At 44.8% G+C, this 25720-nt stretch overlaps 1 protein-coding gene across 2 annotated transcripts; it reads right to left on the bottom strand.

The window, feature by feature from the left end:
* Window positions 1–359: 359 nt before the first annotated feature.
* Window positions 360–25720, bottom strand: HMGCS2 (3-hydroxy-3-methylglutaryl-CoA synthase 2). Of its 2 annotated transcripts, none has more exons than XM_061584839.1 (10): window positions 25551–25720; window positions 22047–22504; window positions 16213–16338; window positions 13534–13698; window positions 11624–11792; window positions 9474–9644; window positions 8073–8179; window positions 4641–4766; window positions 3920–4052; window positions 360–502 (listed from the first exon to the last, which is right to left on the bottom strand). In XM_061584839.1, exons 1-9 carry the CDS (start codon window positions 25652–25654, stop codon window positions 3946–3948), a joined length of 1533 nt encoding a protein of 510 aa, XP_061440823.1. In that variant the 5' UTR covers window positions 25655–25720; the 3' UTR covers window positions 360–502; window positions 3920–3945. The 2 variants fall into 2 exon arrangements, with proteins under 2 accessions (XP_061440823.1, XP_061440815.1); XM_061584831.1 differs by lacking the exon at window positions 360–502 and adding an exon at window positions 1550–1895.

Below are 25720 nucleotides of genomic sequence, written 5' to 3'. Positions count from 1 at the left end.
CTAACACCTTCGATGACATAAGAGCTAAGATTCAAAACTATCTTGACAGGCTGGAACTTTGGGCCGAAACTAACGAGGAAGCTGAAATTCAACAGGGATAAATGTAAAGTCCTGGCTTGAGACTGCCGGTGGAAGGCAGAATAGAAATGTTTTAATAATAAATTAGATGCAGAACCCAAAAACTCAAGGGCACAAGTATAAGAGTGGAAGAACTGGTTGGCAGCCATGCATGTGAAAATGATCTAGATACCTTAGCTGATCATGCTCTTGGCAGTGTGCACCTTGTGAAGCAGCTGCTTTTAAAGTTAATGCAGTCTTAGGCTGAATTAACTGAAGCATCACATCCAGACCATGGGAAGTAATATTTTTTGCTTTATTCTGCACTGGTCAGCCAATATATGGAGTACTGTGTCCCATTTTGAGCGCCACGGTGGATATTGGCAACCTGGAACATGTCCAGAGAAAGGTGACCAGGATGCTGAGGGATGAAGGGTTGAAAGACCTGGAGAAGAGATTAAGAGGTACATCAGTGGTCTTCAAATATCTGAGGGGCTGTCATAGAAGATGGGGCAAATTTGTTCTCAGCTGCTCCAGAAGCAAGACTAGAACCAGTGGGTGGAAACTGCAAGGAAAGAGATTTTGGCTAAACATTTAAGGAAAACAGTGTGAGCTATTAAATAGGTAGACCAGACTGCCTGAGGAGGTGGTGAGGTCTCTTTTGCTGAAGTTATTTAGGTAGAGGCTGGACCACCATCTATCAGGGTTGGTGAAGTTGCATTCTTCATTGAGCAGGGAGTTCGGACTAGATGGGCTCCAAGGTCCCTTCCAACTCAACCATTCGTCAAAGCCATGGATTCTGATTGTTAATGGCTTTTGATCAGCTGGAGTTTCCCCAAGAATTTCCATCTTGGAGGATTGGGGAAAACAACCTCTTAGCTACCAAAGGATGGCTTTGCAGAGAAGGTGCGAGGACCATGCACTGCCAAACAAGAAACGTCTTGTGTCGGACACAAGCCAATGGGACTCATTTGGGGATGTTGTGCTTTGTTGATGGGTTCTGCTAAGTTGCAGTTCTAGCTTGAGTTGGCAGAATCTCAGTAGTGGACTAGCTGCTGAAAACTGTATCTTACAACTTTGGAAATAAAAGGATTCACTTCTTCTGGCCTTGAAGAGTTGCTTTCTCGTGTCAGCCCCATCTCTTCTGCTCTATTTAGATTTATTGAGTGTATCTAAAGAACAAACTGTCACAGAGCACTAAAGCTGTGTGCAGATGAGCTGCCTCACGGGGCTGGAGTTACTTATCTACTTACAGGGATTTCTGTCACCCTTTAATCATATTTCCAGATAGTTGAGAATTATTCCTCATTAGTTGTCACAAATGCCCTAGCAGTACAAAAAATTAGGACCGGGTGAACTGGGAACAGTCTTTTGAGAATGTACCTAAGAAACTACCATGGAGTTGTGTGATTTCTGCATTTGCAGGATCTCCTTTGGTTGGAGTTGTCACAAACGTTCGCTCTTCTCCCCGTATAAAAATACTCCTTGGCCATCAGTGTTAAAATACTTTATATACGTAAATCTTTCTTCCAACAACAAAGAGTATAGTCCAAAAAAGTGCTAAGAGAAGAAGCAGATGCCTGCACCAAAGCAAAGCTTGGGAGCTCAGCCATTACAAGACACAGAAGTTCAGCAGGACTTGCAAAAGTCCTGGGGTGGGCAGCAAAGGAAGCAGTAAAACTGTATCTCTCCCCCCCCCCCCCAGCAAGCATGGATAAGAAACAGTGACGTGCAACAAAAACCCAGCAGTCATCTTCAGAAGTGCAGGTTTAGGAGTCAGTTTGCTGTGCTTCCCGATAGGCCATCACCCCAGGCTCTGTCCATAAGGCTGGGAGACTCTATGTAAAGAGAAACGTCTGATTAAACTAGCTGGCACTTCAAGAGGGATAAAATGGGTGTGACAGCCCCCCTCCAAGTCCACAGGTATTGTGTGCTTTGGCTACTTGTCTTGGGGACATGAGCCCAATGGCCATGCCCCATACTGTATTCTGGGTCACAGGCAGTACAGAATGAGAAGACTGGACCATGAAACAATCAGACACTTCATGTCATTAAGCCTGTGGCACAAATTCTTATTGAATCATACTTTTCAGCTCAAAAGGGGGGGGCTCTGGAAGGTGATGAAAGATTCAGGAAAGCCCCCCACCCTTTGCTCAGCTTTTTTGCCTCCTCTTTCCCACCTATTTGTGATTATAGCAACTGTCACCCACTTCTACTGGGTACCATTTTTTTCTTTTTTACCTAAAAGATGCTGGAATGAGGAAAGGAAGGATTGCCCTCCCTCTGATTTGGCTTCAGGCATCCTCATGTAACCAGATTCCATTGACTACAGTGCTTCCTGATCTCACTCTGGTGCCGTGAAAGAGAAAGATAGCCAGAAAGAGCAGATTGTGCAGTGGCCACCAGTGATAAATGGAGTTAATACTTTGCCTGTGTTAACTGGGGCCCTCCCTGGAAAATTGCTCAAGAGAGAATTGGGAAGGACTGGTGCTCATCTAGGTCAGTCCCCCACCCAGAAGCTGGGTCCTCTGCCTGACCAGCTCATGAAATCTAGATCAGAGCAGATAACCGCTCCAAGTGCCAGCCTGCTCTGCAACTGTGGGACAAGGAGGAGGACATACAGAGCTTGAATCTTCTCCCTCCCATGATGGCTGCTGTAGCAAGAAAATACTAGTCTGGCCCCAGCCAATAGCTGCCACTCCCACCCTCCGCAGCTGCCAGGAGGTTTTCTCCCTCCTCTCCAGAAAGAACAGGGGAAGCCGATTAAGGTGTCCTGCCGCCCTGGGCTCCTGCTGGGAGGAAGGGAGGGATATAAATCTAATAAACAAAGAATCATGTGCTCTACCTTCAGCCAGAGGACCAAGGGGCACTAGATAGTGGCACCACATCTATCAAAGCAAGAACCCAGCGACTGAAGGGAAGCAAATGCTGGTTTACAACTCACCACTTTCTTCTAGCATTGTCAAACTGCTTTTTCCCTTTACCCTTGCCATCTCCTGCCCTCCCCTTGTGTTTCTAGGTTTTACACTTCATCAGCGAGAGAGCCAGTCCCACCTCAAGCCATATTCATAAGTTAGTATTTGCCACCAAGTAGCCCTGTCCCTGATGTCACAGGTGCTGAGTAGGCCCTCCCCCTTTCATCTGCCCAATCAGTTTGAATATCTGCAGGGAGCAAGCCTCAGCCTCTACAGCTGTGCAGAAGGTGGCTCAGGCTTCTTGGCTTGCAGACACCAGAAGGAGGGGCTACCTGGCAGTGGGACAACTGGGGAATGGGATCCCTTGCTCACATATTGGATTCAAAGTGCCTGAATAGGGTTTTTCTTTTTCGCTGATAGGAGCCCCTTTGGGGCAGAATGTTTATCTGGAAAGGAGGACGTAATTCTCTCAATATATCCCAGACAAGAATGCAAGATGAGTAGCTCCTAAGCAGTTCCCTCTCCTTGAGGGTCATGCTGCTGCAGGCTTGCCCCTTTTCTCTCTTGCATGACTTGCGCATAAATAGTTAAGGGTACCTAAGTCTGATGGCTCATGGACAGAAGTAGTTACGGTGCTAATTGCAAAATGACAGGGAGAAAACTAGACCGCAAATGCTGACGTGCAAAATGCTAACAGGACAATTCAGGCAAAAGCTGGCAAAGGTTCTCCTCTGCCTTCTTGTTATTTCTGGCAACCCTTTCTCAGTCCTGAAGGAAGTGCTAGATGGATGTGGATTGGGAAAGCTAGTTTGAGGGAAAGACACTGCAATTTGCTTCCCTCACCAGAAGCCCGGCTGTCTTCTCTCACCTTCCTCATGTGACAGTTCATCCCACCTCAACACGCTTCCCTTCAGTGACTGCTGCTAGGAACCAGAATGCTGACTTACCAGGAAAACCCCTGGTACTGGCCGTTCTAGACTGGTTTCCGTGCATACTTTCTGCGGTTCTTGTCATCCACTTGCTCTAGGTACCAGGTTCCTGGGAACAGGTCATCCTTGGACCCATGGGGAGTGTGGTCCACTGCAGAAAGAGAGAGCAAAAAGGGTGTGGGGAACAAGGGGGAACTGGGGAACAAGGGGCCAGAATCTTATGGAGCAGTGTGTCACCCACAAGCAGTCTGTGGACACCGACTCTTCCTTCCACTTTGTGCGGTTGGTGATGGGAGGCAGTTTAAGTCTTCAGGAGGTAAAAGAAGAAGGTGCTGGGGGAGGCAGCTTTAGAAAACGGATTTCCTTTCAAATCCCCAGGAGAGAAACCCCTTTATTCCCTGGAGCAACTGTTTATCTGTGTGCTGTGTTAAAGTGTCTTTAGATACTCCACAGAGAGGGGGAAATACTTCAGTTTAAACGAGAGCTGTTTTCTAACTGCATTCCTAGGGGCTGAATCTGATTTTATTTTTTTCTGCTGTAAAAAAACTTACGGCAATGAGTATGTTTGAATATGTTCTCACCAGAAATGCAGAAGCAAGTAAGAAACTAGATCCCTGTCTCCTCCTTACCTGTTTGTGGCAATATCTTCTCATGGGCATTCTTAGGACCTAAGGCAAAGCACAGGGTGCCAAGGGCCAGGGTAAAGCTAAAGCCGCTCTCCGTGTCATCTTATGCTCACCCAAATGATGAGTGTCCTCTCTGAGTTTCATGATCTCAGAAAACTTCTCTGGGGGAACACATATCCGGGATTCCAGCCGAGCCTCCAGATCTGAAAGACTGGATACCAATTTTTCCAGAGGGGAGCCTGGAAGAGAGAGAGGAGGACACACACCTTCCTGTAAGAAAACCTAATCCTTCTATAATAATAATAATAATAATAAAATTTTATTTCTTAGTCGCCTATCTGGCCAGGTCAGCAGCCACTCTAGGCGACGTACATGAATAGTAAAAAATGCAACATATAAACCAATAAATAATCTAAAAACCACCCATCTATAACAGATAAAACTAGTCTACCCCAGAGATCTTGTAGGCCTGCCTGAATAGCCAGGTCTTTAAGGCCCGGCGGAAACCTGCCAGGGAGGGGGCATGGCAAAGATCATAAGGCAGGGAGTTCCAGAGGGTGGGGGCCACAATCGAAAATGTCTGCTCTCTGGTCCACACCAGCCTAGCTGTTTTGATTGGTGGGACCGAGAGAAGGTCTTGTGAGGCTGATCTTGTCAGGCGGCATAATTGGTGATGCTGGAGGCGTTCCTTCAGATAAACTGGGCCGGAACCGTATAGGGTTTTAAAGGTCAATACCAACACCTTGAATTGGGCCCGGTAAACAACTGGTAGCCAGTGTAGGTCTTCTAGCACCGGAGTGATATGATCACGGCGACGGCTGTTCTTAATCAAACGTGCCGCCGCATTCTGTACCAGCTGTAGTTTCCGGACCGTTTTCAAAGGTAACCCAACGTAGAGCGCATTACAGTAGTCTAAGCGAGAGGAGACCAGGGCATGTACCACCCGTGGGAGCAGATGGACAGGAAGATAGGGTCGCAGCCTCTGTATTAGATGTAATTGATACCAAGCTGCCCGGCTCACTGCCAAAACCTGAGCCTCCATGGACAGCTGGGAGTCAAGGATGACCCCGAGGCTGCGGACCTGGTCCTTCAGGGGCAATCTTACCCCATTAAACACCAGGTCTATATCTCCTAGCCTTCTCTTATCTCCCACGAGCAGCACCTCAGTCTTGTTGGGGTTCAGTTTCAGCCTATTTCTTCCCATCCATTCACTTACAGACTTCAGGCACTTGGAAATGGTATCCACAGCCAACTCGGATAAGGACTTAAATGAGAGACAGAGCTGAGTGTCATCCACATATTGGTGACACTGCAGCCCAAATCTCCTGATGATAGCCCCCAGTGGCTTTACATAGATGTTAAATAGCATGGGGGCGAGGATAGAACCCTGTGGAACTCCACAATTGAGAGGCCAAGGGTCTGAAACCTCATCCCCCAATGCTACCCGTTGATGCCTGTCTGAGAGGTAGGAACGGAACCACCGTAACACAGTGCCCCCTATTCCTAATCCCTCCAGGCGATCTAAAAGTATACCGTGGTCGACGGTATCGAAAGCCGCTGAGAGATCCAGGAGGACGAGGAAGGTATATTCTTCCCTATCCATCGCCTTCCTCATATCATCCACCAGGGCGACCAAGGCTGTTTCAGTTCCATGTCCAGTCCTGAAGCCCGATTGGAATGGATCTAGATAATCTGCTTCATCCAAGTGTGTCTGTAACTGTTTGGCCACCACTCGCTCAATCACCTTGCCCAAGAATGGTAAATTAGAGACTGGGCGGAAGTTACTCAACTCTTGGGGATCCAAGGAGGACTTTTTCAAGATGGGCTTTATTACTGCCTCCTTGAGGGCTAATGGCATAGCACCCTCTTGCAAGGAAGCATTCACCACTGCCTTGATCCCTTCGCCCAGTCTCTCTTTGCAGCCCATAATGAGCCACGTGGGGCAAGGATCAAACAGACAGGTGGTTGGCCTCACAGTAAAGAGCACCTTGTCCACTTCCTCAGAGGGAAGAGGCTGAAATCGATCCCACCGGACCAGAGTGCAACTGGCCGACTCTGGTCCACTTCCTGTATCCACGGCGTACGGAATCGTGCTCTTCAGGCGCTCGATTTTATCAGCAAAGTGTTTAGCAAATGCGTCACAGGAGGCTTTAGACTGCTCCATGGGTTCCTGAGCAACTGGACCGACCAGGTTTCGGACCACCTGGAACAACCTCCTGGGACAACACTCTGTGGATGCAATAGAGGCAGCAAAGAAATCCCTCTTTGTTGCCTTTGTTGCCACCTGGTAGGCGGCTATTGCTGCTCTAACCAGTGTCCGATCGTCTTCGGAGCGAGATTTCCACCACCGGCGCTCTAGTCGTCTCACCTCCTGTCTCAGACCTCGCAACCGTGGTGTATACCAGGGTGCAGTCTGAGTTCTATTCAGGGGGAGAGGACGTTTCGGGGCCACCCGGTCTATTGCCCTGGTGATCTCCCTATTCCACTCCGTCACCAGGGTTTCAACCGGGTGTCCTTCAAACAGCTCCAAATCTCCCAGCGCCTTCAGGAATCCCTTAGGCTCCATCAGGCGTCTGGGGCGGACCATCCTAATAGGTCCCTGTCCCCTGCGGAGGGTGTGTATGTCACTGAGAGGTCCATTTTCACCAGATAGTGATCTGACCATGACACGGGGTTAGAAGAAACAGCCCCCATTTTCAGAGCACTTCCTCCCCCTCCCGAGACAAACACAAGGTCAAGAGCATGACCGGCTACATGGGTGGGCCCAATGTTACTAAGCTGCAGATCCCAGGAAGTCATGGTTTCCATGAAATCCCGAGGAGCTCCAGTAAGAGCTGCCTCGGCGTGCAGATTGAAGTCCCACAAAACCAATAGGTCCGGAGAGAGCACCCGCACACCCGAGACAACCTCGAGCACCTCGGTCAGGGAGTCAGCTGTGCAGCGGGGTGGGCGGTGCCACTCCCCCTCCCCGCCTACCAACCCTCGGCTGCTGCGCGTAATGGAAACCGGCTGGACACATGGCCTCAAGCACAGGAGCTGAGGCCTCTAGGAACCACAACAACCCCAGCCCTCACAGGAGCAGTGAAGTTTCCCAAAGAAGCCATTGTTATTTTTATCAGCGAACAGTGAAGTAACTAGCCTGGCTTATAAAGTCTACCTGCTTTTATAGAAGCCGAAATGAAAGCAGAACCAAAAACTGTGAACTCTGCATGACAGCCCCCTCCCAACCCACCATTTGGGAGGCTGCTGTTTGGGTACAGCAGGTATGGCCAGGCCCGGCATCAGCACTAGGCATTACTGGGCAAATTCCAGGTCCCTATCAGGGACCACCAACGCAGGTAACCCACTATTCTGGGGTCCCTGGCCCCTTTATGTTTTCCCTTTCCCAGAGCTCAAAGGAGCTCTGGGCAGCAGCATTTGAATTCTCCCAGTGCCCCAGTAATGCAGAGCTCAAGTGGCTTTTGCAGGCAATGCTATCTCTCAGTGTCCTCCAAGGGTTGAAAACTTTTGAGAAAAGGAAGTTCCATATCAAGAGGGGAACTCACCTAGAGCAGAATCCTGGGACACCTTCAGGGAGAACATGCTGGCTGCCAGTCCTGAGCCATAGGAGAAGACCCCAATTCTGGAGCCAGCCAGCTGCTGGGCAGAGAACCTGCAGGAATTGAGAGTAAACTATTACCAGAAATGTCTGAAAGGAAAAGCCACTCTCTTTCCTTCCCCTGCTTGTCTGTCAGCAATCCATAGTAGAGGTGCAACTAGAAATCAGCAGGCTTTGGGGTTCATTTTGTTGGTTATGTTTATATTTTGTTTATTTTGAAAATAAAAAACAAAAACAAGAAAGAAATCACATGCCCCTGCAAAAGCATTGCCTTATGAAGACTTCTTCCAGATTGTTGCTATTTTGGGGTGAGATTCAATCACATACTGGCAAATTCAGGTATCACAATTCAAGACATTTTTGTGTCCTTGCACAACAAGCCCACTCCCCCCTCCAAACTGGGCTTTGTGTGATAAGGAAAGTTATGAGAAAATGCACAGGAAAATATGGGATACCAATTGCTTGATGCAACATCTTATAACCTCTCTGAAAATATATCAGGATGAATGCTCAATAAATAGTTGACATCATCTAATCTCCAAATCAGGGTGAATGCTCAGTAAACAGGCTGTCTGAAAGTGACTTTTCTGGTTCATTCTGGTTTGGATGGAATGGCAGGAAGTGAGTTTGAAAAGGACAGGCCTGAAACATGTTTTGGAAGATAGTGTTGAGGTACACAGTGAGGAGGGGGAGATGTCAAGCTGATGGTAGGGGTTCAGTGATACCAGTTACTGCCACTTTTTAAATATCTCTCTCTCTATGCAAGAAGCATGACCACTGTTCAAAAACACATTCCAGCCAGGGGAAAAGCCCAGAGCAGGGGGGTATAGCCAGGAGAAAATCTGAAGGGATAGACAGAGGCTTGGAGGGCTGCATTTGGCTCATGAGCTGGAGGTTTCCCACCTCTGCTTTGAAGTCTTTTAATCCCACCTTCAGACTGAAAGCTCACAAGGTAGCTAGCAACTATCACAAGATAAAAGCAAACAAAAACCACACCATATAAAATCCCCAAAATATAATGAGCAGAAATAGAAAACTCATAATTCATTATATGTTAATATAAAAGTATGGCTGCTCAGAAGGCGGAAAAAACTTTCAGCCCTTATTTAGCAAAATTAATCTTCACATCCTGGTTAAGAAAAGTTTTAAAAAGCAGAGAACCATGTTTTCTGTCCAAATATCTTTTATCACAATGAATTCATGAAACGTCAATATTTTTGCAATATCCATGTCTTCTTCATCTGCGTGCCAATCCTTGATTTGGAGTGGGAAGAATCCATTATTAGAAAGAAGAGGGGAAAGCTGTGATAGGCCTGCATTGTTGCAGGGGAGAGAATGTGCGACTTACTGTGCCAAAAGAGATGCGAGGCAGCCATACACGGATGGTGTGTACATGTTGCCATTGCAAGCAGAGAGGAAGAGGGAAGGTTGGGTTTTCTGCCGGAACAGCTCCTGGCTGGCCTTCTGAAAAGCTTTATCCACTTCCTTGCTGGAGTACGTTTCTTCCAACTTCACATTGCTAAAATTCAAGATGGACATTTAGTCCTGGCCTAAACCTATATAATAGTAATAATTACTCCTGTAGTGCTTCTTTTAAATGCCCTTTTCTTATGGAATGAGGACTGTGCTCTTATATACATGGGTATTTCACTCAGATTTCCTTAGTTCAGCTAAATTTCCATATAAACATTTTAATGAACTAACATTTTAAAAAGATCCTGAAAACTCTTCCTCTGTAGAGATGGTAAGTTCAATTAAATTCAAAACTGGCACAGAAATAAATGTTTTATGGAACTGTCTTACCACATTGTTGCATGGTATTAAGATGGCAAGTGGAGCCTGGAGCAGGGCTTTTATGACTGTTCCCTCTCCCCCCCCCCCCGGCTCTCTCTAGAGTACTTTGAAAAGAAGACCTACTTTTTACTGAGTTTCATAAAAGACATAAAACATTTTGTATGTATCACTTGCCTTTCAATTGCTTCAGTGGCTTTTCCAGTTTAACTGCTAACTTTACAGGTTTCTAATTTTAATAATGCTGATCTAGTGCTGCTGCTGCTGCTAATTGGCTTCACCTTTTGTTTCCTGCTATTTATTTATTTATTTATTTATTTATCCAGCCAGCCAGCCAGCCCTTTCTCCCAGTAGGAGCCCAGGGTGGCATCTTATTATTTGAGAAAGGCAATTTATAAATATCTAAACAAACAATCAAATTAATAAGTCTCCACCAAAATTACACATTTGCCTACCGTCTGCAAATTACACCGTTGCCACCCTGGGTTCCTTCTCAGAGGAAGGGAGGGATAGAATAATAACTAACTAACTAAAGTATAGTACAGTGGGGAGGACAGCCTGGCTGGGAGTCCATACTCTGTGAGTTCAAATCCCAGCTCGTGTCTCCTGGGTGTTAAGGGCCAGCTAAAGATCACCCCACAGCGAGTGGCTCAGGGGTTACGTGCCCTGCCACCTGTGCAGCTGTGGACAAGCTGCATAGTCTCAAGGAGCCCAGTTGCCCCCCCCAGCTGGCAGTTGCGGACAAGGAAGGGTTGTGCAGCTGTTGCAAGCTGAGCAGGCCTAGCCAGCTGGGGAGGACTAGCCTCAGAGGGAGGCAATGGTAAACCCCCTCTGAATACCGCTTACCATGAAAATCCTATTCATATGGTCGCCATAAGTCGGGATCGACTTGAAGGCAGTCCATTTCCATTTTCAACTAAATAAATACTGGCAAATATGAAAGAAAGTAATAATATACATAGAATCATAGAATTGTAGAGTTGGAAGGGGCCTATAAAGCCATCGAGTCCAACCTCCTGCTCAATGCAGGAATCCAAATCAAAGCATAACCAACCAGGACTGTCCAGCTGCCTCCATGTGCTCTGGGACTATTGAGACGTGTCCTCAGGCAGTGACCATTTCAGCAGCAAGGACTGAAGTGTACACATTTCAGTGCACACATTACAACCTCCAGCCTCCCTCCCTGTATGCTTGTGTGGTTGACAGGCAGCATCACCATGTACAGCACTTTACAGAGTAGGATAAGGAAAAGACAACTCCCTGCCCTAAGCAACTCACAATCAAAATTTAGACAGTATGATGACTTAACAACTTGCCCATACAAAGCCCCTAATAAAATACTCTAAATTCCTTTGCCTGCTGTTGCAAAAATATTTACCACAAGCCATAGATTCCAATATGAAAGAATATTAAAACTGCTGTGTGGAACCAACAAATATCCACTATTGTTTGCAACAGTGACCTGGCCCCTCTCCCTAAGGAGAAGCCCCCCCCCAAGCAGCTTTCCCCAGCCTGGTGCCCTCCAGATGTTTCAGACTACAACTCCCATCAGCTCCAACAGTCAGAGATTATTGGAGTCATAGTCCAAAACATCTGGAGGCACCGGGTTGGGAAAATTGCCCTAAAGCTTGTGAATTACATCACCTTTCATTCCCCATTCCTCTTGTCCACTTTACTAGAGAAGGGACCCTTGCAGCTTTCACTAACCCAAAGTCCTTTAGTCCCTTGTAGATTCCACTCTCAGTATTAGGCTTGGGGGATGCAAGGAAGTCATTCAGCAACATCCGTGCCAGAGACTTCTGCACCAGCTTACAGAAAGGCGTGTGGAAGATCATGAACTGGAAGTCTTCAAGAGTACAGGGCTTGTTGATCCCAGCTGCCTCGGGGTAGAAGAGTTTGAAAAGTTAAGAGAGATGGAAATCACGCTGCAACCGTGCCCAGAGAGGGAAAAAGAAGGGTGATGGTAGAGATGGAGAAACATACCACACCATGTTATCGGCCCTAGCATGCAAGAGTTTTTATAAAATAAACAGCTGACATGGTTCAGGATGAGGACCATAGTTGGGGGGGCTTTAACATTTTGCCCCATCCACTATTCTGGTCAGAATCAGGACCCCCAATGCCTGCTTCTCACAATGAAAAAGAGCTTCATTGGCAGCAATGTGAGCTTTCCTCCCTTGCAAATGGGTGCGGGATCCTGTTGGTACAACAGTGGGGGCAAAGGGCTAAAGCTGCATTCCCTGCTCTCCACTCCATGGTTCTGAACCAGCTCAGGGCTCCCACACCAGCTATTAATTTAAAAAATCTTGCATGCCAGGGTTAACCATATGACAAACACAGTCATATCTAGCATGACTCAGTCTTTTCTCCTTGAAGTCTATTATTAAGAACAAGCAGGGTCCCACAAGAAATTACGGGGTGGGGTGGGGTGGGGTGGAAGCAAGGCAAAGAGGAGAGGAAAGGAGCTTTCCTGCTGTCCCTCTCCCCCATTCTACTGCAAATATCTAATCACTCCATGTGCCTCTCAAAGTAAAATCCCTCCTCTTCTTCCCAATGACAGCCCGACTCCTCCCACCTCCTATTTAATTTGGATTTTCATGATCCACTGATAATGCAGTAAAGAAAACAAATCCAGCATAAAATTACATGCTACCCACTGACGTAGTGAAGTACACTGTGGACATTTTTAATGTGTGTGGTGAGTTTTTACTGGATGCCATCTATCTCCACACGCTACTTCCGTTGGTGAGGTGCTTCTTGGTGGGCTGCTGGTGGGGCCAGGTGTGACGCGCACCTTTTTTTTTAACCCACTATTTCGTGCAAGTCTGGTGTATTGATAAATTTGTATCTCAAAAAGAAATGAGTCACATACATAGATACACGAATAGTGGATTTCAGGGTTCCAGAATGCAAGGTGGGTGGGCTAACTCGTGTGTAGGGATGGAGAGACCTGTCAGGTTCAGTTCTCTCTGTTTCTCATTTTTCAGTCTTAAATTCAGTTCTCCACATTTCTCAATTTGTGATTAAAAAAAAAAAACCCTCATGAAAATTCTCCAGCATTTTAGTGTTTTTTCTCCTGATAAAAACATTTGGTAGGCACTTATGACTCATGTACACATTTTTGCAAGCCATTTCATTATCCTGTAATGCCTTTTTGCATGTTATTTTCACTCACATATGGATTTTTGTAAACAATGTTTGGCTCTTGGCACTGCAAAATGCATTTAAGTGCAAATTGTGAAGGATGGTTTGCTTCTCATACTGTTTCAGAAAGTGCAAACTTGATAGGTTCAGCCTGAAATGTGAACTGAATTGAATTTCTTGCCCATCCCTACTGGTGGGGCCCACTTGACCCACACATTTTTAAAACCATTGTTTTGTGCAAGCCAATTTGGAAAATTGTATCTCAAAAAAAACCACACCACCCAACAACTTGCACAGGTAAACAAATACCTGTGTGCATGTCCACAATGAACTTCAGGCTTCTGGCACTCAGGGAGGGTGAAGGACTAATGAAAGTGAGGGGACAACACCACATTGGATCTGTGAGACCCAGGTGTGCATTAACACTCTGATGTGAACACAGCCACACAGTTTATCGTTCTCCCAGCACTAACCTTTCTGCCACTGGCTTTCAATCTTCTTGCGGTATGTGGCGTAACACCGGTCCAAGGATCGAAAGTAGCACTGAATGGAAAGCTGCCCATCCACCATAGGATACTCTGAAGCCAAGTCTGGCTTATAGAAGTCATAGACATGTTCCATGTGGGTCCCACGAAGACCTTGGGTGGAAGAAGCCACAGACTTTCCAGTATTACCAATGGAGAGAGGAGAAATAATCCCCAGGCTATTAACCATTACACTTCTGGTAAAATGCATTTCGCCCACAGGTATTCTTGAGAACCTTTTCTTAATACAATTGGTGTATTTTCTGGCTGACACTTTGTTTATGCTCTAAACAAAGGTTTACTCTAAAGATCCCAGTTTGTGGCATTTGGTGGCATAATTTCTAACCCATTCAGACCTTTGATAATTTTGTATGAAAATTAAGGGTGGAATCCAACATGGCACTAAGGCCAGTTCCTTCAGTGCAAGGAGTTCTCCTTGTGCAACAAAACATTCTCCACCTCTCCTCCCCCAATGCACCCCCTAAAACCTGTTCTGGGTTTTCCCCCAACCCTCGGGAGCAGATTTGGGGAGGGTGCGGAGCATGCAGGGAGGAAGGAGAGGGGAAGAATTCCCGTAGTGCAAGAAAAAATCTGTGCGCTGACAGGACACATAGCAGAATACTGCCCTAAATATCCAGCAAAATTGCCATTGAATTAGAAAACTAACAGGAGTCCTTGGTGATGTCCATTATAAACTGAATAAAGTTAAAGGCAATTTGCAACTAAGTCCCACTCATATCAATGGAACAGAAACTTCAGTTCCATTGACTGGACTACATGATTGCTCTTCTCAAACCCCTTCATGGTCAAATGGTTGACTTTACAGAGATTTGAACTTTGTGGACCGGATATTAAGAAAGCAGAGCTCCTTTCATTATGTAAAATAACTTCTTCAAAGCTGATAACTCAGACCTGAAGGCAAACAGATAGACTTTATAGTTAGGATATAGGCATTTACTTTTCCCTCAGGTAAAAGTACTAGCATGAAAATCTATAGAAAAGGATGTAACTGTCAAGGAAATTCAAATAAATATTTAGCCCCTTTTTGAGCTGCGTACTACACACCATACATTTAAAGCACATTTCCCCCAAAGAACCCTGGACACTAATCTATTAAGGGTCCTGGGAATTGTAGCTCTGTGGGGGGTAAACTACAGTTCCCAGGATGTTTTGGTGAGGGGGAAATGTGCTTTAAATGTATAGGGTGGTATTCAACTAAAATTTTGTGCTAACATAAGGGTTAGTGCCAGCTCACATTGGGATTTCCTCTTCCTGTGCTGCCCCCAGAACAGATTTAGGGGGTGCACAGAAGGAGGAGATTGTTCTGTTGCACCAGGAGAAATCCTTGTGCTGATGGGATGAACTGCTTAGTGCTACACTGAATACAGAGGACGACTCTGGTCCACAAAGAATTACAAGCAATACTTTTGATCCCAGACTGCTTCCTTCTCTGCATTGTGCTTGATTTCTAAAATGGAGGTGCCAGGTCTGAACTCAACGTGGACATCACATTTTCTTTTCTGGAACTAGCCCTCACCCTAATCCCAAATGTTTGAGGTCTGGTTGTGGCCTTCCCCAGAAAATGCAACCCTGAGTCAACACTAGTATTGTCCAGAAGTTGTTGTCCATGCCCAAAATAAAACATACACGAGTCTTTTGTTGTTGTTGGTCTTAACAAAATCTTGGGCGGGGGGTTGGTTTGGCCATGAAACACAGGCAGCTACTCTAAGAACAACATCTTAAGCATACTAATGCCTCAGACATAAGGAGCCCATTCTCCCAAATGAAAAGCTTGCCACTCTCTGTGTGTGAAAAGCAAGAACAGCCCCTCCCTCACTTGCAGCTCTCCATATTCCTGAAAAATGTGAGAGACATGGATACATTTGATTTTACCAACATAGATGTGCTTTCCCACCAGCAAGAATTTTGTGGAGCTCCGGCCCAGCATATCTCAAAGTAATTATTCATGCATATCTAATCTGTATGCATAACAGGGTTTATGACGCCAGGCAGAATTCTGTCTTTGGCCATCCTGGTTGTCTTTTACATTTGCGGTCAAGCAAATCCACAGATCTGATGTCACATTGCACATGTTTTGTGCCACAATTGCCAGCACTGCAGCGGGCCTGTCATGGCACTGACTTTGTGAATGTGAGTGCCACCATGTTTGCAGCGTTGCAGCAGGAGTCATGTTGTTGCCAGTTCATCCTCCCTTTTGTTTTTAATAGAATGGTTTCATATGATACTGATCCACATGCTTCAGTCAGAGCAGAAAAATCTAATGTCTGGATGCATTAAATATCGAGAGTTGTATTCAACATAGCGCTAAGTCTAGGATTTATCTGTCAGCGCAAGGATTTATCCTTGTACAACAGAATTTTCCTCTCCTCCCCCTGCTCTCCCCCTAAATCTGTTCTGTGGATTCTCCCAGCTCTCTGGAGCAGATTTGGGCATGGCATGGGGTGCATGGGGGCGGGGGAGGAGAGGGGGGAAATTCCAGTGCTCTAATGCTAATCCATGTGCTAGTGCAACTGTTTAGATGAGTAGTGATCCAACCATCTGACTTACGGCTAAAATCCCTAGCTAGGCAAACAATGTTGTTATACAAGACAGAAAGTTGATACTGACCTCTCTCTAAAGCCAGAGGGGCATTTGGTCCAACCAGCATAGCTACAGCACCTGCTCCACCAGTTGGCCGTGCGTTCCCGGTGGCATAGACAGCAATATCACCACAAACTACCAAGGCATAGCGTCCTGGCATGAGAAGAGCATTACCAAAGTGTCACCAGGGATAATGAGGAAAGCAAAAAAAGCTCTTCCTGATCTGCATCATAAAAATGTATGAGAATTTACTTGCAGATGCATGCTACAATCTAGTAACAGCTAGTTCTGAGTATCTATCTATCTACTTATCTGGTACTACAGCAAAAAAGAAAGACAAATCCCTGCCCCAAGCAGGTTGCAGTATAATTTTGACAGTAGGAGCCCACAGAAGTAGTGAAAAAGAAACACAAGAATAACAGGGTGGATATGTGCAAATGTAGTTTATATGTACTTAAATTCAGCTCAAACAAAGGCTAAATCAAAGGCTTCCAAATATAGGTGGTTTTCTGGAGGGACTTAGGGTCAAGCAACATGTGATGTTGAGTAATGTGTAGTTTTCCCCTGAGGCCTGCCTTGGAAGACCAGTGCAGGGAGGAGGGACTTTTCAGCCCTCCTCCACAATGGAAAAAGCACCAGTGGCAACAATATTCAGCAGAAGAAATGCCAGAGTGAAAGGGTTAAAAAGCTCCTCCCCTCAGAGTGCCATGCTACACTTGTCCTGCTCACTATAGAAGGCAGATGGCAGGACCAGGGGAAGGAACTGGTGGGAGAAGACATGGCTACCTACTCTTTTAGGCAAGGACAATTTTAGAGAGTTTCTGGGGAACCTCACTACACACTGCAACAGCATGAGGTTGCAGTTGAGAGATGTTTTAACCTCTTTATTCCTGTTACACAGAGTGGTGATCTGGATCTGACTAGAGGGTCAGATCGATATGTCCCATACCCTCGCAGGCCAAGCTTGACAGGTGGGTGTGGCATATATGACATCAGGTGTGGGGTAGATGGGCGTGGTTTGGCCAAAATGGTCTTGTGGGCCAAATGGGGAGGCCTAGTGTGGAAGTTGCCAACCCATCGCCCATGGGTGCCATAACACTTACCTTCAGCAGGTAGCCCAGAATCTGAGCTTTCATTTGAAAACAAAAAGTCTCTAGCCCTCCAAGGAAAAGAGTTATGGAGCAAAATGTGCAGGTACCCTTTTTTATGTGAAATGAAGTCAGAGCTGTGACTGATAAGTGAGTTGTTTGGACACCAGACAATATGAATCCCTTGGGTCTGAAGAGTTGTTTTGCTTTCCTTTTTTGTGCACTTTGCCTGCTTCTGTCTTTTTTATAGTCCTTCAAATCTCCATAGTATGCCCTTCCTTTTTTCCTGGCAACCAGGATGCATCTTTCCTGTGCTGGGTTTGCCTGAGATCAGGTAGTGGCTAGAAATTATCTTCTGCAAATACTGCTACACAATAAATGTGGGTGAATGTTAAAAGACCTCCCTCCCCACCAAAAGGCAAATGTGAAAACTTTGCAAAGAGGCTTAGGCATGGCTCCTGCTTTGTGGGAGCTAAAGACCAGGGACTTACTATATAGTTAACTTACAGTGTAATGGTATATATGTCTACTGAGAAGTAAGTTCCTTTGTGTTTAATGGGCTTACTTCCAGGTAAGTGGTTACAGGATGGCAACCTAGGCTTTGGTTTAGGGTTGACTTTGGGGGCAAACAAGGTTCTTATGCCTTTAACAACTTATGGCAGGCAGAATGCAACAGGTCAAGCCTTTTCTAGTATGGAAATACAATAGTGGATAAAGTTTCATGATGACTGCTCTCTAAATTTGTGTTACATCCCCCATGACAGCCATTTTGTGAATGGTGCCCCCAGCACTCTCTCAGAATTAGAAATATGCCCTCTGGTCCAACCCGTTGGCCTAGTGAGCCTAATTAGGCTCACAAACTGGAGGTTCCCACCTGTGCTGCTCTAATCTCTAGCTCTTTCTACCCAGCTCTCTTGTATTTTTAATGTATTTTTGTATTTTTAATGTATTTTAATGTAAATGTATTTTTATTGTTTGCCTCTCACCCAGAGTGTGTGTCCTAAGGATAACACAAGTTAAAAATACAAAATATACGTAAAAACCGAAGAGAAATTTAAAAATACAAAACATACTAAAAATTCATAAAATTATTTAAAACATCAGAACACAGGGTTAGAAATTTAGCAAAATGCTTGAATAAAAAGATGAGTCTTCAGCAGCCATCTAAAAATGGAAAGAGAGGGGGCTGATCTTACCTCACGGGGGAGGGCATTCCATAGTCTAGGGGCCATGACAGAGAAGGCTCTGTTGCAAGTGTTCGCCAATCAGGCTTCATGTATAGTAGGCATGGGGAACAGGCCCTCTTCTCTGGCTCTTGTGTGATAGGCATCACAAATGAGGGGAAAGCGGGCAGACAGATACCTAGGTCCCAAACCGTTTAGAGCTTTAAAGGTTAAAACCAGCACCTTGAATTGTGCTCAGAAGCAAACTGGGAGCCATTGTAGCTCTTTCAGCACAGGCTAAATGTGTGTGTTCCTTACAGAGACTCCTGGGAACAGCAGTACCACAGGAGTGTCTATTCCGTGAGGAGACTACACTACACTACACTCCTAACATCCTTTTCCAGTAGCAAAACATTGAAATTGAACAAACTTTGTTTTATGTGAGAAGAAAAGTGAGCCACAATGTCTCCTTGTGGTAGGAGTATAAAACTGCAGCGCTACCCTTCAGCAAAAACATGCAGCACAGATTGCTAAAGGAAGATAAAATACCCAGGGTAAAGCCATGTAAGCATCATGGCTTCTGCACAAAGAACCCTAGGAGTAGGAATTATAGTTTGTTGAATGGACCCAGGAACTGTCACAAAATGTTTTCTCACACCACCAACTTCTTTTGCATCTTAAACATTTTCAAAGCTGTCTTGCTGTTTGAGACACTTGCCCTGTTGTACCAAAAGCACTTCAGGTGGATGTATATGGCATTGAGGCTTCACATTATGCCACAGAGAAAGGTTGCTACTCCAAGACTAGCTATGGATTACATCTGTGCCTCTGTGATGGAGTAGAAGAATGACCTCAGTATTTATATGATTGCCTTACACACAAAAATACAGCCTCGTAGCCAGTGCTAGTCCTACTCAGAGTAGACACATTGAAATTAATGGAACTAAGTTAGTCATGTCTATTAATTTTAATGGGTCTACTCTGAGTAGTAGAACTAGCACTGAATACAACCTGCAATTTTGGTCTGTATCCCCAAAAGGTGTCTACTGCTTCTGTGATCAGAATCAATTGCCAGTGGTGGTGAGATCTCTGTCTCTGGAGGTCTTCCAGCAGAGGCTGAGCATCATTTGCTGGGGATGCTCTAGCTCTGAATTTCCTGCATCAAGGAGGGGGCTGGACTACATGGGCTTGCAAGGCCCCCTCCCACTCTTTGATTCAATAATCTTCACATTATCAGAACATGTGGATGCATATGTGTGTGTTGTATTAGTGGCAGCAAAAGATAAAGCTAATAAAAAAGCCTGAATTAATGGCATCTAAGATTGGCCATAATCACTGGCTCCTATTTAATCTGTGATTTGTTATTATGTTTTAGATATAGAGCTTTGTGTTATGTACAGCTTTTGTCTAATGCAGACCACATTTTCATTATAATAACTCATCACTGAGTGACTTGCAATGTGTAAATTGCTTCCACTTAAAACTCCTACATTTGTAGTAAAATGAGGTGATATGAACATTCTGCCTGTGGAGTTTGATATGTGGTAGCCCATAGGTATCTGCCAGTCATCTCTGGCAGTTATCAGCTGTTGGTGTATGAACACTTGTGTGTGAAACAGCCCTTAGGCGCCTCATTTTGTCTGAGATTCTTTAACATCCACATTCATTCAGTAATTCTCTACATATTACACACCAGTATGTGTAAGAACACCCAACAGCCAGACAATGGACATGTTTGAATCAATACTCAGCCACAAGCCATAGTTGAGGAAATTAGTCTGTGCATAAGCTGCATGCTGGCACACACAGTTCAAGCACTCCTGCTGTGCTCCTCCCCTTCTTCAGCAGGAAAACAACCATGGAGTGGCTGGCTTGTTTCTCCCCAACAAACCATGAGTGGGAAGCCTAGAACAAACCTTGGCTTCAGATTTTGGTTTGTTTGGAGCAAAACAAACTATGAGCACTGCTTCAGAGGTAATGCTAAGCCAGCTACTCAGTGGTTAATTTCCCTGCTGGAAGGAGAGCAAAGTAGGAGAGCTTGAGCCGCATGCATTGGCATGGACATAATTTGTTTTGTGCTGGTGCACAGATTAATTGGGAAACCACAGTTTATGGCTTAGTGTTCTGTGTAAACACAGCCATTTCCTTGCAGAGACACTTAACATTTCTGAAGCATGGGACTTGAACCCACTTCTCCAGTTTCCTTACGTTGCTTTTTCCTACTGAGCTGCCATGTCGTGCTGTTGTTGCCTTTGCCATTATTTTAGTAGCATCCATTCTTTCTTCTCCAGTTGCCTATGAAAGATTTATTCCCCTCACAAAGGCACCAGTACATACTTTTTGTATGCACCGCTATAAACATTGTTCATAGAAAACCCTCCTTATTGCTGCATTGACTTCTGCGGGTCCTGTCACTTATGAATCCTGCATACCAGACTTGCAACCAGTGGGTTGACCTCTCTGTGACGAGAAAGAATTACTTCTTCCCTTTGTGACCTGGGATATTTTCCTGGCAAAAGAGCTGTTTGCAGGCTGCTGCTGCTGGCTGTGTTTGGCTGCTAGAGAAGCCACATCTCTTTCTGAGGGGTTCTACCTGCAGGTTACTACCTAACTGCTGGGCCGAATAGCCCTGCGACAGGGTGTGTGCTATGAGCAGTAAGCATGGAATATGTTCCATGATGTCATATTTTTCTATAGAATGATTGGTGCCTTCCTTGCATGGTTACTGTAGGGGAATTATCATAGGTGCGCAACATTGTAAATAGCGGGTGATGACAGAGTTCTCAGGGATGCCATGGGAGTGGCTATCGGCATTGCTACAGTATCTTTTATTTCTGCTGGCATTGTTTAGCTTCCTGCTTTGCTGCTGGTAATGTATAGGATCACAGCTACATTACGCCAATATTAGCAGCCACAAGCAGAGTAAAATTGTAGGATCAGCTTGCCTCTCCCTCTCGTATTTGAATGGTATAACTTGTGACCATCTTCCCCAACCACCCTCCTATCTATTCTTGTTGATACGTTGGTCACTGATTAATGGAACCACGAAGGAATTTTACGCACACCACAACTGGCCTATGGTTGTGAGGTTTTTGCTTTTCCCATATCAATTATATGCACATCGGTGGTAATGTTGCATTCACCTGTCACCGTTTGTTGGTGGAGTGGGCACTGGGCAAGATGCATAGATAGCAAGGGGGGTTGGAATCAAATGTTGGCATTGGCCAACAGACAGGCTGCCTGATGGGTGGATCTGCTCTATGATGTACCAAACTTGGATATGTCTGTAACCAATGATACTGTGGCCATATTTAACCCACATTTTGATCTCATGTGTTCATTGCTATCAAGTGACATGCCTAGATGGGCCTGGGGGACAATACACAATAGCCTCTTAGTATACTTAAATGGTACAAAATAGCTAAAATTACTGTAGGTAGAAAATACATATGATTGGAAGCATAGCCCCTGTGGGCATGCCTGGATGTTGGTTTTTGAAGAGAACTGATGTAGAGTCAGTGTACATCTTTTTCAGAGGACACATTGAAGACAGAGTAATAAGATGGTGCCATTGAAACAACCAGGACAGGCCCAATCAGGCATCACTTACCATCCCAGGAGCTGGACTCAACCCAGTCAGCTGCATTAAAGAGGGAGGCTGTGCCCCCATAGCAGGCATTGGTGGTGTCGATGCCTTCAATGTCTGTGTTTCCGGAATCTTCAAAGAGCTGCATCAAAACGGTCTTGACAGCTTTGGATTTGTCAATGATGGTCTCTGTGCCAACTTCCAGACGGCCAATAGAATCCCAAGAAAGATGGCTTCGCTCTACCAGACGCTGTACCACAGTCAGGCACAAGGAGTTGATGTCCTCATGGGCTGCACAGAAGCCCATCTGCTTCTGGCCCAGGCCCACTGTGTATTTCCCTGCCTCTACCCCATCATATTTCTCCAGCTCAACCTGGTCTACATACTGGGAAGGGAAGTACACCTCCAGAGCAAGGATGCCCACATCCTTGGGCCAGGAGGAGACAGTCTGGGTCTGGTGATGCACAGAATCTATGGAGAAACTGCAAGGCAAGCCGAGAGAACAGATTCCTCACTGTCACAAAGGAAGAAGATCTTGGGTTGCTAAGACAAAGATAGACACCCTTACAAAGCAGACTCCCCTGGGGCATTGCTTTCTTCAGAATTGTCTCTGTGATAGATAATCACAAAGCAGCTCAGCTGCATTAACCTCTTTCCAGAGATTCAAGAAGAGACACTTTCTGAGGGACACTCAGGACCATCTGCCAAGTTTGTATCTTTTGGAGTGCTATGGGGAAACCTCAGAAGCTCACACTTATTTCCATTTCTCAGGCAAAGGGTAGAAACACACTCCCTGTTCTGCCAGTTCCAGTGTGTCTCCACTTCTCTCTTCTGAAAACAGGGGCACATCATGCTAGTCAAACCCTGCCCCCTTTTACTGTAAAACCTGGTGGAAGAAGCTTGAATGCATTTTTTTTAAATCAGCTTCAAAGAGATTTTGCAACTGATCAGCAGATCAATCCATTCCCCCTCCAAGTGTGGCTAATGGAAACATTTTGCTGTAGGCAACTAGTGTGCTCACAGCCAAAGATGGAGAAGTGAGAGTGAGACTGTGACTTGCTTTAGGCTATGCAATGACACAAAGATCCTTGATCACTGTCATTCATGCACTGCTGACTTTCGTATTGGACTATTGTAATGGGCTGTAACTGGGAGATGCTTTTGAAAGTGGACTAGAAATTTTAATGCCACCAACATTAGTATATTTTTGATGCCAGCTCAAAACATGGCTGCTTACCCAAAATTTAGGTTAAATTTTCTTGTAAATTTATGGTATATTTTATATGTTTTACTGTACCACTCTAATGAAAGAGGCCCTTACAAACATTCTCTCTGCTGTCTTTCCCAGAGACAAGTTAAAACTTTGTTTTTAAGAAAACCTTTGAAAACTGCTGAGAACAAGCTGCTTTATCTAATGCTCTTTGTTGTTTGCTTTTGTATTGTTTTAGCTACAGCATCATCATCATCATCATACATGTCCCTTGCACTGATTTATTGGATTTTATTGTGTATATTTATATTTTTCTGTTGTACACCACCCAGAGAGCTATGCTAGTCGGGCGGTATAGAAATTCAACAAATAAATAAATAAAATAAATTATCATCATCATCATCATCATCATTATTATATCCCACCTTTCCTGCAAGGAGCTCAGGAACATGGTTCTTCCCCTCCTCATTTTATCATCATACCAACCTTGTGAGGTAGGTGTTAGGCTGAAAGGCAGTGACTGGCCCAAGGTCACCCAGCGAGCTTCATGGTTGAGTGGGGATTTGAACCATGGCCTCCCAAGTCCCAGTCTGACATTCTAACCACTATGCCACACTGACTCTCATTGTTCTTAGTTCTGTTATGAGTCCATTGTTTTATTGTTATGGATGAGTACTCTGAGATCTTGTATGAAGCTAAGTATAGAAATATTTTAAGATTTTAAAAAATGGCAGAGATGTTATTTCCTGACACTGCTCTTTGAGTGATGGCTTTTGCATCTTGGCTGAGCTGTGTTGTATTCTTATACAGTGCTGCCCCTCTTCTGTCTTAACTTCTGTAGCCTCTTTGAACCAGGTGCCCATCTGATACACAATCTAGGTACCCATTCCATATCCTAACCCTAAAAACAAGGTCTTCCTGTGTATAAATTTCCATGTGCACACTGATTCATAGACTCTTATCAGGAGGTTAATGTTTAACTCAAAGGCCTTTGATTAAGTTAATGCAAGGTCAACATTTCTGGACAGGGCAAGGGTTCAGGTCCAAAGGGTAAGTGAATTTTTTAAAACTAAATTTGATTGCCCCTTAACAAGAAAACACTCAGTTCATTTGTTAAAAGTTCTGTCTCCCTGTTTTTGTGCTGAATACTAACTGATTTTAGTAATGTGGACTGTTTTTCCTGTGTTTTATATATTTTATGAGCTTTTTATGTAAGCTACTTTGAATTTATTTTATAAAGAAAGGTGGGGAATAATACATTTTAACAATAAAAAACAAAGAAATATGTTCTTGGCTTCCTCTGCTAGTGGCTCTACTTTGTCAATGCTTCTCACATCAGTTAGTGCCTGATCTAAGGCCAACTTGGATGTAGAGCTTTTCCTCCACAAAGGGAGACCTGTGCAGGAAAGAATAGGTGGACAAAAGGTTAAGATGGAAACCTAAGACCATATCTGGATTCTGCAGTGAGGATCTATGAGTGGGAGGGGTAGGAATTTTGCCTTCTACTTGCGGATTCTGCTTGCAAAATATTAAATACCTTCCTCTGGGAAGGAAAATTATTGGTTGATTTGGGCTCTTGATGCAGCTGTAATTGGGCAGTTCAGCTGAGTATCCAAATTCCTCTTTTTGTCATGCAGAGTGGTATTCTTCAGTGAGGATGTGCATTTGACAAAATTAAGATAGGGATCTGGAAAAATGGTGGTAAATAAACAAATGGGCTATTCTTCTCCTGTGTTTTCACACATCTCTACACATAAGAGCTAAGTGCTGGTCTGTGCTGTTTATGTACATCCTTGGAGGTAAATGCTCCCCAGTGGTGATTAATCTGGTTTGGGGCTTGGTATTCATATTGTACATAACCTGGGAAACCTTGGCTGAGAACAGCAACATTGTCCCCACATTTGCACTGGTATTGCCCAGATATCTAAGCTATTGATTCTTTTGTCCTACAGACTTCATGTATGAAAATCCACAAATGCTCTTCCACAAGTTTGAAAGGGCTCAAATTATTAGAGGTTTGGAAGATGTGACATACAAAGAAAAGCAAAAAGAACTGGGCGTGATTGTCATACAGAAAAGGATTTTCAAATGGGCAAGTTTTCCATTTCGAAGTATGTAGCAGATGATTCTAGAGAAAATTTAGACCTGCTGACCTTTGTTAATCTATAATTCTAGCACTAATTCTATTTAAAGCATGATTCTCTTGTCAAAGCTTTCTAGGCAGAAGGTCTTATATAAAAGCTTGTGTGAAAAGTCATGGTTACACAGATTGACATTGACAAGGTTGCCCAAGGTTGCTGCTCCCCTCCCCAACTTACCTGTTCTGCTGTACCACTGCTGGTAAACGGACTGGCCAAAGTGGCCTCTGCAATGCCCGTTTCATCTGCAAGAAGCATTTTGTGTTGCTGAAAAGCCGGAACATTTTCACAGGCTGGTTGGATAGTTAAGCTAAGCATGGAAACAATGCCCTCCCCAACCCCACTGGTTT

Source organism: Rhineura floridana, chromosome 1 (genome assembly GCF_030035675.1).
Source record: "Rhineura floridana isolate rRhiFlo1 chromosome 1, rRhiFlo1.hap2, whole genome shotgun sequence".
In the NCBI taxonomy this organism is placed as follows: Eukaryota; Metazoa; Chordata; class Lepidosauria; order Squamata; family Rhineuridae; genus Rhineura; species Rhineura floridana.
Note: the sequence above shows the minus strand (reverse complement) of the source record. Positions and strands in the feature narration are given on the sequence as shown.